This window comes from Pseudorasbora parva, chromosome 17 (assembly GCF_024679245.1).
Source record: "Pseudorasbora parva isolate DD20220531a chromosome 17, ASM2467924v1, whole genome shotgun sequence".
Lineage (NCBI taxonomy): Eukaryota > Metazoa > Chordata > Actinopteri > Cypriniformes > Gobionidae > Pseudorasbora > Pseudorasbora parva.
This window is the reverse complement of record NC_090188.1, coordinates 11,130,275-11,146,211: the sequence shown is the minus strand read 5'-3', so window position 1 is coordinate 11,146,211 and position 15,937 is coordinate 11,130,275. Positions and strand designations below refer to the sequence as shown.

The following is a 15,937-nucleotide window of genomic DNA, read 5'->3' as shown; positions in this document are numbered from 1 at the left end:
TTGCGTTTGTTGCCACGTGGTGGCAGTGTAGTGTTGCAGCACTTCGCCTTGAATTTGTACTTTTGGGTTTGTGTTGATCGTTTAGAGCCCAAAGGTGAATGGGTTGCCCTTATGAATGTGCGTACGAGTACATTCAACAGAGACTGATGCTGTAGTTTGATGACCGATCGATACGTGTATGAGTAGCGATGGTCATGATTCATGAGTCACATTTCAGGTCTGTCTGCACTAAGTGCCGTTGCGTAAAGTAAGTCACAAGAATATTAGATATCTTGTCTGAGATTCAGAAAGGAGGAGAAAGTTCATCTTGCTGCTTGGGATAAATCGCCTTAATTTATTTGCGTCATTAGCTACAATGTAATATATTTGTCCAATAAATGGATATTATGTCAGATTGAAATGGTTAGGAACAAATTTACTTCGAGAATGCCTATTTTATACATGTGCTAATTAATTTGTATGTGTGCTAAGATGATCAGTGAAGAAATTAAATGTTAAACTATTTATTTTAAATAAAAAATAAAGGTCTGGTTTCACAGACAAGGCTTAGATTAAGACAGTATTAGGCGTTAGTTCAATTCGAGCATACGTAACTTTTATAAACATGCCCTAAGAAAATTAAAATAAATTACTGGTGTGCTTAAGACAAAACAATGGCACTGAGATATTTTCAGAAATGTAAGTGTAAGTTGCTTTGTGTTCAAACATGCGTTTTAGTCTGGACTATAGTAAACCTTGTCTGTGTAAATATACTATTTGTCTTGTGTTGGAGTCGGTCTTAGTCACATCACCCTAATCCCAACCATTTGACATCCAATTCCCTAACGTTCCCTCACTGTTTAACATTTTATTACCTGGATTTTTTAGAAAGTTATGTATTTAAATGTAATAGTGTATACCTCTTAGCATTTGATTTGCATTTCCTCTTATATTTGTACGGTGCTGTTGTTTGATAGCTTGTCTTATTTGACTGGAAAATATGTTACAAACAAAACACTGTTTAGCATATATTTCCTACTTATCAATGGTACCATGCAAGTCATAAAAAGTAGAGCGCAGTAGTGTGGATTTTTTTTTTCATTCCGTACTTTGAATAAAATCAAATTATTCGAGGGCCTAAAGCACGTTTCTAGTTACATTTTACAATAACTTTCAAAGGTTTGGGGCAAGTAAGGGTTATTTTATTTGATCGTTTTAATAATACTTTTCCACCCAAGAATCCTGACAAAAGTATCACTTTTTACACATAAATATAAGGCATCACAACTGTTTTCAACATTGAGAATAATAAGAAATGTTTTTCAGCACCAAATCAGCATCTTGATTTCTAAAGGATGTGACGGTGAAGACTGGAGTATGATGCTGAAAATACAGCTTTGACTGTATCATCATAGGATTTTTAAAATATAGATAAAGTGGAATGCAGATTTTTTTTTTTTTTTATTATTAAATAAATGTACTTTTGGTGCGCATAAGAGACTTCTTTTAACACACAGCAATAAATAATAAAAAATATATATATATATATATAGTAGGCCTAAACAACTTAATCAGTTTTTATGGGTAGATTAAAAGAAGAAAAAAATAATAATAATTTGCAACACTCCAAATTTGTATGTTTTTATCAGCAGAAACATAACTGGTAAACCACAGAGATAGTCTTTGGTCTACTTAACAACTCGTAAGTGTGAATTGCTAACTGCGCTAAGTAAAACAGAAACACTTATTTGCAAGCTGTTAAGATTAACGAGAACTAAAATATCTGATAAGCACAGCTGGTTCCTGAATTAGAGGCTGTTAAAGCAATTGTGAAAATTGATGATAAATTAATATTTCCCTTTGCAGTTTGACCGGCCCATTTTACCTGAAACTGTTCATGCAAAAAAAGTTGTCACAGCTGATGTTTCAATAACTGTAAGGCCTTAAAAATTATGTTTTAGTACATAATTTCAACACAAAAGTATCAGAAACAGTCATTAGGCTAGGCTATTATTAATAAAAACACATGGAAAGGCATATATGGTATTGCATTATTGTCCCATGCAATTTACCAAAAAGTAAAAAGTTGCCCAATTTACCTGATATCACCCTATAGGCTATGTGATTGGTCCTAAAATATTGAGGTGAATCAGAATCATAAGTTTACATGCACGTTCTTAAGCCGATTATGTCTAATAAGCCGACAATGAACATGGTCATGTAAGGTCATAAACGGCTTAAGAATAAGCCGGTCGGGACAGGTAGTTTTTTGCCCCTTAAAGCTACACTGTGTAACTTTTTTAGTTTATTCTTAGCTAAAAACACTTAGTTCTTTCAAAAATATATGTACTCATTAATGTATATTTACTTCTTTCAAGTAATAAAGTAGGCTATTCTCGTAAGTTTATAATATGCCATTGAAAATACATATGGGTGAGGGGTTCGAATGCCGGTCGCCATGTTACCCCTCCATCTTGAAATTACATTAGCCAAAGAGGGACATACCCATAAATTCAAGCTTCGTCTTTCGCGTTTTAACACTCGATGGCACCGTGTCGAATGTGAAGAGGGGGATTGCCATGTTAATCTTGGACTAAATCGGCCCGCAGGAGTTAAAACGAAATCAGAATTGAGAGGAACAGAAACTATTATTCACATCATGGTCATATACCTTTTCACCGCTATATGGGGGAAAATATCACACAGTGTAGCTTTAACTCAATTTCGCGCAGCATATATGCATTAACCTGCTTTCTGTCGGCTTATTAAAGTGCGCATGTGTGATAGGTGAGGAAACCGCATAACTTGGAGCATATTTAAATGCATCCAGACAAAGCGAGCTAGCGTTTTGCATGAAATAAGGACATATATCACAAACGCAGACTCTTTTAAGACCCAGAAAATTGTAAAGGTGTGTTCTCTTCTCATGCAGCAGAAGCCTAGAAGAGGTTCAGTCAAAACGCTGCATAACTGCATAAGGATAAGCCGACAATCTCCCGCTGACACTGCGCACGCTTTATTTAACATCACAACTAACTTAACATTTGAAAAACTCTGAGTCAGATACGGACATTATTATTTTTGACGTCTCTACAAGGAAATAACCCGGTTTAAAAATAAAGTCATGTAAACGCGGTTTACTTGCATTGTCAGTTTAAATGGACTGCATGTAAACGGGGAAAACTGATTATTTTAATAAGCTGATTTTTTTTTGTTATCAGCTTAGGCCTACCGGTGTGCATGTAAACCCACCCAATAAGTGCATGATGCAGTTAACCCATACTTCTTGTTACTAGTGACTTTGGTGAATACTACCACAATTCTAACCATGTTCACACATCTACAAATTTCCGTCTGATGTGTGAAAGTGGCTTGTGAGAGTCAGTTAGAGAGAGAATGGGAGGGGGGGTGGGGGGGGAGGAAATGCAGTCTGTGTGCGACTCTTGAAAAGTCCATTCGAGTTCAGTCGCAGAGCTGATCTCCAGCTTGACGAGAATGCCCAACTACACGGTGACTGTCGCCACAGGCACTCAGTGGTTTGCTGGGACAGATGACTACATTTACTTCACCCTGGTGGGATCTGAGGGATGCAGTGAGAGAACCCTCCTGGATAAACCCCTCTATAATGACTTTGAGAGAGGAGCGGTAAGATATTAACAGTTTTTAGAAACTATTATTTTCCTAACCCTAACCCTATAATGCATGTTGCTAAGTGTAATGTAGACACTTTATTTTACGCTGCCATTGTAACATACATTATATGTACTTACTATAGTACCCTAATAACTATTAATTATGCATAATTACATACAACTAATCCTACAGTACATTTAGTTACTTAATATCAGTACTCAGTACTTAAATGTGTGTAACAAAGAAACAAAAGAAAGTACAACCATAGTTAATATAACACATTTACACTGCAACAAAAACACCTTAAAATAAAGTGTTAGCCATACATGCAAATATTATATATGACTATATATTATACTTTTGAGCTCCTTTTGAAGAGTTTGATCCATCGTATCTGAGTTATATGTATTGTGCATTCATGGCAGAAATTAATAGCTTCTCTCTTTGTAAATTAAAACTTTTTTAAGCAAACTCTTTTGTGGCTGTTGATCAGTTGGACTTGACGCATACGCATAAAGACCACACTGATTCTTGATTGCTTGGAAAAAATAGGTGATTAAAAATGGAAATTGCTATTTTAAAAAGGTCTGATCAAATGTCGCACATGTTTTGTCCGATATTTAACGAAAGACTTTATAATTTTAATAAAAACAAACAAAATCTCTTCATAACAACATAGCATATTTATTGTCACATTTGAAGTTCACTATTGCACGTTTCATATAAAGACTTATACATTATATTTACTATAAGACTTTGCCACATACAGTGTTAAAACTGCCTATTGAAACAATGCATGTGTTTTTGAACATTTGCATTAAATTACATTTTACATATGATATAATACAAGGTGGACTCATATGATATCACTGTCGGAGAGGACCTGGGGGAAATTGAGCTGGTGAAAATAGAAAAGAAGAAGTACTGGGTGCACGATGACTGGTACTGCAAATACATCACTGTGAAGACACCCTATGGAGATTACATTGAGTTTCCCTGCTTTCGCTGGTTAGTTGATGACAAGGAGGTGGTCCTCAGAGATGGCATAGGTAGGTTCTGATTGGCTGTGCACATTTCTTTCTGTAATAGAGCACTAAACTTTACCATAATATAAAGTTTCAACCCTTGCTGTGTTTTAGCTCGATTGCCACAGCATGACAAGACCGGGGTGGCGAAACAGCACAGGCACAAGGAACTAGAACAAAGACAGAAGATATACAGGTTTGATGCAACTTTTAGAAAGTGGTTAACCACTAAACATGTTTTTCAATCTTGTGGTCAAGATTTCAAAACAACATTTTCCTCTTCTTTCATACACTGAATTTTGTTTTAGTTTGATTTTAAAAACGAGTTTGAAAGGAAATCAAAATGTGAAACGATGACAGAAAACGAGTTTGATTTATTCTTGGAATGTAGTTGCAGTGTATTCAGGACAAACTGGATAATACAGTCAGGAATATAAATTATAATATATATATATATATATATATATATATATATATATATATATATATATATATATATATATATATATATATATATATATATATATATATATATATATATATATATATATATCCTTGCTATATATATGTCCAAACCCATAGTGGACGTTATCGAGTGCACTCATTCTATCCCACATTGCATTGCAATACTGAGAGTACAGCCAATGTACACTCAACTGATGTCCAAATGTATTCATTTATTTTCATTCACTGATTCAATAGAACTGTATTATAGTGATTGAGGGTTAAGGGGACGATTTTGAATTCAGATTTTCTGTCTCACTCTTGCTCATCGATTTAATAAATATTCTTGATTGTATTATTCATTTTGTCCTGGATAGACTTTTCTGACCATAACCGTAAGAATAAAACACTCTCAACACTCCAATAAACACGTTTTCCACCAATATTTAACTCTACCGTATCATCATCTGTCATCATTTACCCAAGATTATTTCCTCCTGTGGAATGCAAAAGAGATATTTTGAAGAACAACATATGACAGGAGTTTTATTCGGTTAAACTATCCCTTTAAAAATAGTTAAATAACCCAGAGTTAAGAGTGAAAAGCCCATAAGAAGGATAATTATAGGAACAGAAATCTGCATTAGTTATTCTTGATCTGGAACTTCTGCCAAAGATACCATTTATACCACATGACCACACTGCCCAGGAAATCCAGTTATTAAATATGGAACCTTTTGTTTATTTCATAATATTGATATTAAATGAGTTGGGGTTTATGTAAAAGAGTTGCATTTTAAAACATGATGCTGTTCTTTATGTTGAAGATGGAAGGAGTGGCATCCTGGCTTCCCTATGAGTATAGATGCCAAAGCCCATAGTGAGCTTCCACGAGACATTCAGTTTGACAGCGAGAAAGGAGTGGACTTTGTGCTCAACTACAGCAAAGCGTAAGTTTTATTCCGTTCAATGGCTCTGCACATTATGGTTACTGGTCTGTGCATTCATTTACATAAAGGGACCGTCTGTTTGTGTTTATGCACATTTGCATGTTTCTTTCAGACCTCTCATCGATGTTTGTGTTTTGCATGTATCTCTAACAAGGCTGAATACACACGTGCATTGTTCTTGCGGTATTACACGTTTGCACAGGCCTTGCCGAACTGTGTTTGCCTGCAGTAAGAGTCGGACTGTTAAAAGGGGAAAAAAGCAGATTTAGTAGATTGTGTTGATGATATAAATAGTTTAGAGAAGTCTGTCTTTGTCACAAGCACATGTTTTTATCACTTAAAATCTGCAGACACATTCAATGTTAGCTTACTACAACAATACAAATAAATAAAGGCATTAGGTCCAGGGGGTTAAACTTTAATATGTAAGTATCTGTGAGAAACTGCCTTGGTTATGCTTGTGAAAAAGAAGTGTGCTTAATTGTACTGAAAGTGCACTTGCTGTGAACATCATCATTCGGATATACTCCCGGGTTTCTACTGATACAAAGCTTAATGCTAATCACTGAAGCAACCCTTTGAATAAAAGCCCACTTGAGAGTATTTCGAGAAAGTTCACCACCCTTTTTTTGTGTCATTTCCTCTCCCTCCAAACCTGTATGGATTTCTTTCTTCTGCTGAACACAAAAGAAGGTATTTTGATTTATGTTTGGTAACCACACCTTTGATGGACCCCATTGAGTTCTATATTATGAAGAAAAAAAGTTACATGCCAGTGGGGCACATCAACTGTTTGGTTACCGACATTCTTCAAAATATCTTCTTTTGTTTTTAAAGGGATAATTCACTTTAAAATGAAAATTCTGTCATCTTTTACTCACCCTCAAGTTGTTTCAAACCCTGTATGAATTTCTTTCTTCAGCTAAACACAAGGGAAGATATTTTGAAGAATGTCAGTCACCAAACAGTTAACTGGAGACATTGAAAAATGTGGAAAAAAAAATACTATGGAAGTCAATGGTTCCAGTTAACTTTTTGGTGACTGACATAACATTGTTCAAAAAATCTTCCCTTGTGTTCAGCTGAAGAAAAAAATTCATACAGGTTTGAAACAACTTGACAGTGAGTAAAGGATGACAGAATTTTCATTTTAAAGTGAACTATCATTTTAATACCATTTATATAGTAATACGTTTTCAAAATAACATGCAATGAATTGTAGTATTTTTCACAAGGGTAGACCATCCAAAACCCTGTGTCAAATTGGAAAACTGTTCATAATATATCATAGGCCATATGCAATGCATTTTTATATTTGGCTGTGTTCTGTTCCTTAGGATTGAGAATCTTTACGTAAACCAGTTCATGCACATGTTCCAGTCCTCATGGGGAGATTTTGCAGACTTTGAGCGTATATTCATGAGAATTAAGAACACAATATCAGGTTTGGAAATCCAGTATGTTTAATCTTGCAACATATGTATCAAAATTTGTGTAATGATCTGTTGAAGAATTGCACATGACCCACAACTATCCAGCTTTCATCTCTTATCATGCATGAATCACCTCTTAGGAATTTGCAGCATAGCTTTTGTTTTACTTATAAATATCTGTTAAATGTACCTAATGTACAATATTTAGATTTATGTTAGGTTTTAAAGTCTTTATAATTATCTTTATTAGTCTTTATAGTCTTTATATAGAATAATATGCCATAATTATTGTTCTGAGTGACCATTTTAAAGCACAAAGTTGTTTCGAGTGTATCATTTATGTGAGGTAAAAGTATCTTAACCCCTTAAGTGTCACCCCCCTTTTTGAAAATATACATGAAAATTCACTATCCAAACTTAAATGGTTGCAATTCAAGAATGCTTTGGAATATAGACATAAGTTTGGTCTCATTTTAAAGAAGACAGTCAGCAGAGTATTGCTCAAGTGAAATCACTTCAAAAAATGTAAGTTTAAAAAAGTTATGTAAGTTTAAATGTACTGTAAATCAAATATACTGTACTAGATATTTAATATTTAATATAAAATATATGTTACAAAATAATGTGGACTCTAAAATTACTATCAAATCAAAGCCATATGTCTAATAAATTTGTGTTCCAAATTTGAAGTTGATATCACAAAAATTGAAGTTCCCATGAGATTTTGTTTAGGCGTTGTACCACAAATAGCCACCGGGTGTCATTGAAATTCTATTGATTTTTTTAAATGCAATTTCCTGTGTCAAATGTATATATTTTTGTGTAAATATCACAAAACAGTTTGCAGATATAGAACCGTGAGACTAAGACCTTTCCGACGATATGCGTTTTGTCAAGATTAGAAAAGGTTTTTATTATAAATTAAATAAATATGTTAAATAAATATGAAACATGACAACGCCACTTGGGGAGGAGCCCGCTAGAATAATTTAGAGCACCGTTTCCATGGTAATGCAAGGTCCGATTTCAAATCGGTTTGCACAGGATGAATCTTGAGTTCGTAAGCTTTCGAATGATATATAGTTTGTCAACATTAGATTAGGATAAATATAGGATATATTGTTATATTGTATACAGTGACACTTAAGGGGTTAATGTATATCTTAACCACAAAAACATTATTTTATTTGCTTGCTTGTGTGTCTTACACAGAGTATGTGATGCAGCATTGGAAGGAAGACTTCATGTTTGGATACCAGTTCTTGAATGGCTGTAATCCAGTGGTCATCAAGAAATGCACAGAAATTCCTGACAAATTTCCAGTCACACAAAAGCTTGTGGAGAACAGTCTGGAGAGAGGTCTCACCCTGGAAGAAGAGCTCAAGGTATGCAACACACATGAGCCATGCACATGTTCACCACGCAACAACACATGATGGTTTTATTACAATGTGACGTCTTGCTTTTCAGGAAGGAAACATCTTTATTGCTGACTATGAGTTATTAGATGGTGTTACCGCCAATGCTACAGACCCATGTACCCTTCAATACTTGGCTGCACCCATCTGTCTGCTGTATAAGAACATTCAGAACAAAATCCTGCCAATCGCCATTCAGGTATCTACACATAAAAACAAGCACATATGCTGGAAACATGCTAGACAGTATTTACCACTTAGTGTGTGATAAGATCTTCTCTGCTTCTGTGTTTATTTTCCCACACTCTTGTGCAAGCCTTAGAAATGAGACAAACCATTCAGTTAGTAGATGCTTTTATCACTAGTGATTTAAAACAGGACGAATACAAGCAATTTAAAGGGGGGGGGGACACACTCAGTTTCAGTCAATCTCATGTCAATCTTGAGTACCTATAGAGTAGTATTGCATCCTTCATATCTCCAAAAAGTCTTTAGTTTTATTATATTTATAAAAGAAATATGGGCTGTACCGAGTCTTTCCGGAAAAAACCGAGTGCCTGGAGGCGTATCGTGTGGGCGGAGCTAAAGAAAGACGAGTGCGCACAAAGCGGTGACGTCCTCATTACATCATGTTTATAAAAGCTACTGAAATGTCCTAATTAAATTTAGGCCTAATCCTGGTTTAATTCAAGCCCCATCTGTGAACCCAGGCCTTAATGTGCTAATCAAGGTCTTCAGAATTGCTAGATGGATCTGTGCTAAATTCTGTAGTGCAGTGGCCCCTTTTAAGGCCAGATTTGAGGAACCCTGGTGTATGTGCTACATTATAGGTTTTCTGAAATTTCATAGCTTTGTGCAAGGAAAATAAGGAAGGAAGTTATGCAAGTCATTTTGATTTGATTAGTCATATATTGAGTGAATAGATAAGAGAAATAGTGAAGTTTCACACGCTCACCCATACACAATTCGAAAACCATGGCTTTTGCGATTGTCTACTAAAATACGTAGGCAGGAGGAGTTTTAAAAAATGACCTCTTGTTCATTTGCATAGCTGGGTCAGACACCAGGAGAGGATAGTCCCATCTTCCTTCCAACTGATGATCAGTATGACTGGCTGTTGGCCAAGATCTGGGTGAGATCTTCAGACTTCCACGTACACCAGACAGTCACACATCTTCTCAGGACACATCTGATATCTGAGGTCTTTGGCATAGCCATGTTCAGACAACTGCCTGCAGTTCATCCTGTTTTCAAGGTAATTTCTTGTTCTCTTTATAGAATTGATTCTGTAACGTTGTTATGAGTTAATGGGCATGGTTAAGTTTACATTCTAAAGGCATCTTCTACTCTTTCAGTTGCTGTTACCTCACATCCGTTTTACAATTGCCATTAACACCAAGGCTCGTGAGCAGCTCATCTGTGAGTGTGGACTTTTTGACAAGGTCAGCTTCTCTCTTTCTCCAGAGTTCACTTCCTCAAAAAGCTAAATCTGTCTTGAATGTTTTTTTTAATATGTCTGTTGCTAACCATTTTGTATTTTTCTCAATGGAAAGTTTAAATACAAAAGTAAGCAATTTGTAATTTTGAGGTAGGTTGCTTAACAACAGCGTATGTTTGGTTTGGTCTTTGGTCTACTTCATACAGCAAAATTGCTTAATTCTACAGCAAAGTCTTGTTGAAAGTCAAATACACAGTATTGATGTAGGTTTAATATAATATGGTAATAAAATAGCATTGCCTGCAAAACACTTGTGTTAAAGTGTAGTAGTGTATTTTCTCATTGCTGGCAGTGTACTTTATCACTATCTACTGTGAAGATAGCAATATTGAATAGGATTATTTTAACTATAGAGAGTGTTAAATAATTTTTGTGTAAAATGTTATTTTATAATAAAGGAACTGTTATAAGAAATGTACTTCAATTAATCATAAAATGGCCCTGATATGTCACTAGACACTAAGAAATCATCTTAAAAACCTCATCCTTCCCTCGCACTTTGTAACAAATCCAAAGCATCTTTATTATATATTTTTGAAGATTTTGTGTTGACGGGTTGCATCAGAATATGCCTACTTCTCTATGTAGTTGGCAAAACAGTATGTGAAAAAAGTTAAAAGTCCAATTTCACATTATTCATAAAACAGTAGAGAAAAAGTTTTCTCTCTGGATTACCTACTACTTCCGGCAACATTCTGAAGTGCGCATCCAATGGATCCCATTAATGCTGCAATTTTTTGCAGCAATGCCACTAAAGAAACATTCCGTTCCCCAAATAACATTTCAGCGATCAGTTTTTAAAAGAACCATATTTTTTTCTTCATTTTTTCCACTTTTTTGCAAGGGCGAGCAGATGACCACTGAAATGTCTTGTTAAAGGTCCCGTTCTTCGCGTGTTTTTGAAGCTTTGATTATGTTTACAGTGTGCAAAATAACATGAGTTTATGTTTCGCGTGTAAAAAAAACACAGTATTTTCCACACAATTTACTTATCTGTACAGCACTGTTTCCTCTGTCCTAACAACAGCCTGATGATTTCTTTGTTCTATGAAGTCCCTCCTTCAGAAATACGTAACGAGTTCTGATTGGGCCAGCGCTTCCCGTGTTGTGATTGGACAGCAGCTTAGCGCACTTTGCTGGAAAGGTCCCGCCTCTTACCATAACGGGGAGATGCAAGCGCTGAATGCGCGCTCTTCTCCACGTGGGAGAGCAACAACACCACGCCCCCTTTTTTGCATAAGCGGAGGGTTAGTCAACAAACGGTTCTAGTGACGTCATTACATCCCTGCACTTCCTGCTGTAGTCCAAACCGGCCGTTCGCTGTAGGCTTTGAAAGGGAACTTCTGCTAAATAAAATATCTCGCTTGGCATTGAACTTTGAGCTTTATAATTTTACAGATATTATTTATGCTCTAACAGCAACATTTCACACTAACTAAAGTTTGAAAGATGGAATCGCAAAGAACAGGACCTTTAACTTGTTTTTATCCCGTCCAGACACTTTTATTGAAGAATTTTTTTCTTTTTTTTCTTTTTTGTTTTTTTAAATTAATTTGTTTGAACAATATATTTTTATCAAATCTGAGAAATCTGTCCCTCCATTGACAGTCCACGCAACTACCACTTTGACACTTCAAAAAGTTAATAAAGAGATCGTAACACTAATACACATGAATTGAGCAGTTTAGCGCAAACAAACTGAAATGCAACCTTACTTGACACGCAAAAACAAACATCATTAACCAAGATTAAACGTGCGTTCTCATACATCAAGTGAACATGCTTGAGCTTCCCGATAATTGTGTCTGTTGTGTGCGTTGATGAATGTTTATATGTGAATAACATGATAAAATAAAAGAACCATATCTTTTTCTAAAAATGTGAGGAACATTTTAATAATCTGAAGAACCAGAATTTTTTAACTATAAAGAACACTTTGTGCAATGGAAGTTTATTCACGGAACCATATATCCCAAAAAGAACCACTATTTTTAAGAGTAGTGAAACAAACTAATATTGTAATTTACCAACTTGGATGGAAGATCCATTGACATTTTAGTGAAGTCTCAGGGAGGTATCACAGCAGTGTTTATTGTGTCTATACTGTATCTCTGTGTTGGTCTTACAGGCGAATGGGACAGGTGGAGGTGGACACGTAGAACTGGTCCAGAGGTCCATGAAAACCTTCACATACAAGTCACTGGTTTTCCCAGATGCCATAAAAGAACGAGGCATGGACAGCCAGGAGGAACTTCCCTACTACTTCTATAGAGATGATGGCTGCAGTGTCTGGAAGGCTGTGACAGAGTACGTTACATAGCTGATACAAATAAGAATAAAGATTCAATTGTAAAAAGGAAAGAAAAAGAATCACTAAAACCTTGTTTTTTGTTTTGTAATTTCATATTGATTTGATCTCTTTTTAGTTTTGTGACAGATGTAGTGAACATCTACTATGACAAAGATGAGACAGTTCAGGATGACGAAGAGATCCAGGCATTTGTGAAAGATGTTTGCAGCTTTGGAATGCAGGATTTTGACCAATGTGGTAAATATATGCTTAATACTAATCCCAATAATTCATGATGCAAAGGGAGTACACTTGAGCACACTTTTATAAAGAGTACTTTATATATATTTGAGTGTGAACTGGATATAATGGTATTTATAGTGAATGCAATTAGCTGAACTTTATTGTGCTTTAATGTGGTTACTGCTAAGTGTACTGACAAGCATTTATGATAAAATACATTAAAGGGGTCATATAATGGTACATGCACTTTTACAATTTTTTTAAAAATCTCCTTATATGTTTTCACCTGTCTGAAATCAAGCGGTTCGATGTGTGACGTCACACGATCCGACACCCCTCGCACAACTGTTGATTGACAGCAGCGTTTCAGCTCAGACCCGCCCTGAGCGAGCGCAAGCTGTCTGCCATTGTGGATACACTGGAGCAGAATGGCGTCTAAGCGATTGTGGTGTTCTGTTCTTGGGTGTAATAATGAACACAGCAGTCATTTTGATGTTGGTATATCTGATATATCGAATTGATACGGTTGAACTTGCACAGATGTGTCCTGAGAGACTCGCGTCGTCAAACTTTCTCCATGTTGTCTAAGCAACGCTTCACACTCAAAGCCCCCACAGAACAGAGGGGCGGGGTGAGCAAGCTCATTAGCATAAAAGGCACATGCACAGGACGGCTTGCTGAAAACAGAGCTGTTTTTCACCAGGTTAAATGAGTGGTTTCTTAGAATACTAAATAGAATTTTTAATTAAAGCTGCAGTCTGTAACTTTTTGCACTCTAGTGGTTAATAAACAGAACTGCATGCGTCTTGCGGAAGAACATTGCAGCCGGAGCTACTTCTCTCTGTTTATGTCTATGGCGGATCACGCAGGGACTGTGGTCTTCCGCAGCGGTTGCTACCGGTCTGGTCTGAAATAGTCCCAATATAAATACTTATTATAAGTGTACCATAATGATTCAGGGTAAGACAAAAACATGGTTTGGAAAATGGATTCATGTTGTACATTCTCATTATATAATTTTTATAAAAACACAAAAAAAGTTACGGACAGCAGCTTTAAAGTATATTACAAAGTTTTAATTTAGACACTAAATAATCATATTAACTTGTACAAAAATGACATTATATGACCCCTTTAATGTCATTTCTATTGAAACTTGCATTGTATTTAAATATATTTATAAGTACACATTTGTTATGACAAAGTTGCAGTTTAGGACATTTAAGTAACTTAAGTAATATACAATTATATAATTAGTTTATAGAAGTATATAATATATATGTGCTTTAATCAGCACATTAAAATACGAGTGGCCTTAATTTCATTAATATTATATCATCTACACATACAATTAATTTGAAGCACACCAGTGCACATTCAATAGATTTAAATTCACAAGAGTGAGCATGTTTTTATATACAGTATAATAAGACAGTCTAAGGTTAAAGGGTTAGTTCAAAAAATGAAAAAAGTCACCAATTGTCATGTTGTTCCAAACCTTAGATGGAAGACTTTCATTCATCTTCGAAAAACAAATAAAGATATTATAATAAAAATCTGAGCAATTTCTGTCCCTCCATTGACAGTCCACTCAGCTACCACTTTGATGCTTCAAAAAGTTCATAAAGAGATTGTAAAACTAACCCATGTGAATTGAGCAGTTTAGTCCTATTTTTCTGAAGAGACTTGATCGCTTTATATGTAACCAGATTGAATTAAGGCATTTATTCACATTTAAACATTGATCAAATGCATCCATAATTGCGCAAGAACAAACCTGTTTAGTTCTCTTGGAAGCTCAAACGTGCTGCTTAACACAAGAATGAACCTCATTGGTACTTACAAAAGCTCAAATGTGCTGCTCAACACAAGAATAAACCTCATTGGTTCTCGCATGTCAAGCGAACATGCTTGAGTTTCCGTTTACCATATATGATGTGTGCATTGATTAAGTTTTATATGAATAACATTATAAATTAATATGAATAATGATCGTATGAATAATGATCGTATGACTATAAACGATTGTGTCTCTTTAGAAAAATATTCATTAAAATATCTTCATTTGTTTTTATGGTCTTATGGGTTTTTTATGACATGAGGGTAAGTAAATGATGTCATAATTTTCATTTTTAGGTGAACCAACCTTTAAATTGTCTTCTTAAATACAAATCTTTTAGTTAGCAAATCTTCAACTTATAAGTAGTATATGTCTACAGGCTTTTAATCCCAGGCCTGAGTGTAAATGTGTCTGACCTCTGAATGAACCCTATACGTGATGACAAGTTGTTATTGTCTGCAGAGTTTCCCAAGAGTTTACAAACCAAAGAGCAGCTAGTGGAGTATCTAACAATCGTCATCTTCACTGCTTCTGCACAACATGCCTCTGTAAACTTTGGCCAGGTGAGATTATACACTATGATGTTTCTGGCATATTTTTTGCAAAGTAAAATGAACAATAATATCCATGTTCTCACGCTTTACTCCAGTTTGATTGGTGTTCATGGATCCCAAATTCCCCCCCAACCATGCGAAAACCCCCTCCTACAAAGAAGGGCGAGGTGGATTTAAAGTACATAGTAGAGAGTCTGCCTGATCGAGGACGCTCCTGCTGGCATCTGGGAGCTGTGTGGGCCCTCAGCCAGTTTCAAGAAAATGAGGTAAAGTAAAATAAGTGCATATACATGAATACATACAAATCTCAGATCTGCTATTTGAACAATGACAGATTCTGAAAAGTATGATTTTTTTGCAGCTGTTTCTAGGTATGTATCCAGATGAACACTTCATCGAGAAACCTGTGAAAGAGGCCATGGTAAAATTCCGCAAGAATCTTGGAGAAGTGAGCAAAGTCATCAAAAGCCGAAATGAAGGGAAAAAGCTGCCATACTACTATCTGTCTCCAGACAGGATCCCAAACAGTGTGGCTGTGTGAATCACCAGTGTGGCATGGGACCATGCAGATGGAAGTAGAAAGTGTTTTATAAGATTGGTTTATTTGGATAAAAATGGGATTTATATATA

General features: G+C 35.5%; 1 protein-coding gene across 1 annotated transcript; it reads left to right on the top strand.

Annotated features, from left to right (window-relative positions):
- Window positions 1-3,450: 3,450 nt before the first annotated feature.
- Window positions 3,451-15,937, top strand: alox5a (arachidonate 5-lipoxygenase a). The gene is made up of 14 exons (XM_067422452.1): window positions 3,451-3,624; window positions 4,463-4,661; window positions 4,752-4,833; window positions 5,909-6,031; window positions 7,369-7,475; window positions 8,677-8,849; window positions 8,935-9,081; window positions 9,934-10,137; window positions 10,238-10,324; window positions 12,509-12,687; window positions 12,807-12,928; window positions 15,216-15,316; window positions 15,403-15,573; window positions 15,669-15,937. Exons 1-14 carry the CDS (start codon window positions 3,475-3,477, stop codon window positions 15,846-15,848), a joined length of 2,025 nt encoding a protein of 674 aa, XP_067278553.1. The 5' UTR covers window positions 3,451-3,474; the 3' UTR covers window positions 15,849-15,937.

Excerpts from the sequence above, each read along its gene's own strand:
- alox5a (XM_067422452.1), top strand. The coding sequence starts at position 3,475 with ATGCCCAACTACACGGTGACTGTCGCCACAGGCACTCAGTGGTTTGCT. Across the intron at positions 10,138-10,237 it reads CAGTTCATCCTGTTTTCAAG|TTGCTGTTACCTCACATCCG; the intron begins GTAATTTCTTGT and ends CTACTCTTTCAG. Across the intron at positions 10,325-12,508 it reads AGTGTGGACTTTTTGACAAG|GCGAATGGGACAGGTGGAGG; the intron begins GTCAGCTTCTCT and ends TTGGTCTTACAG.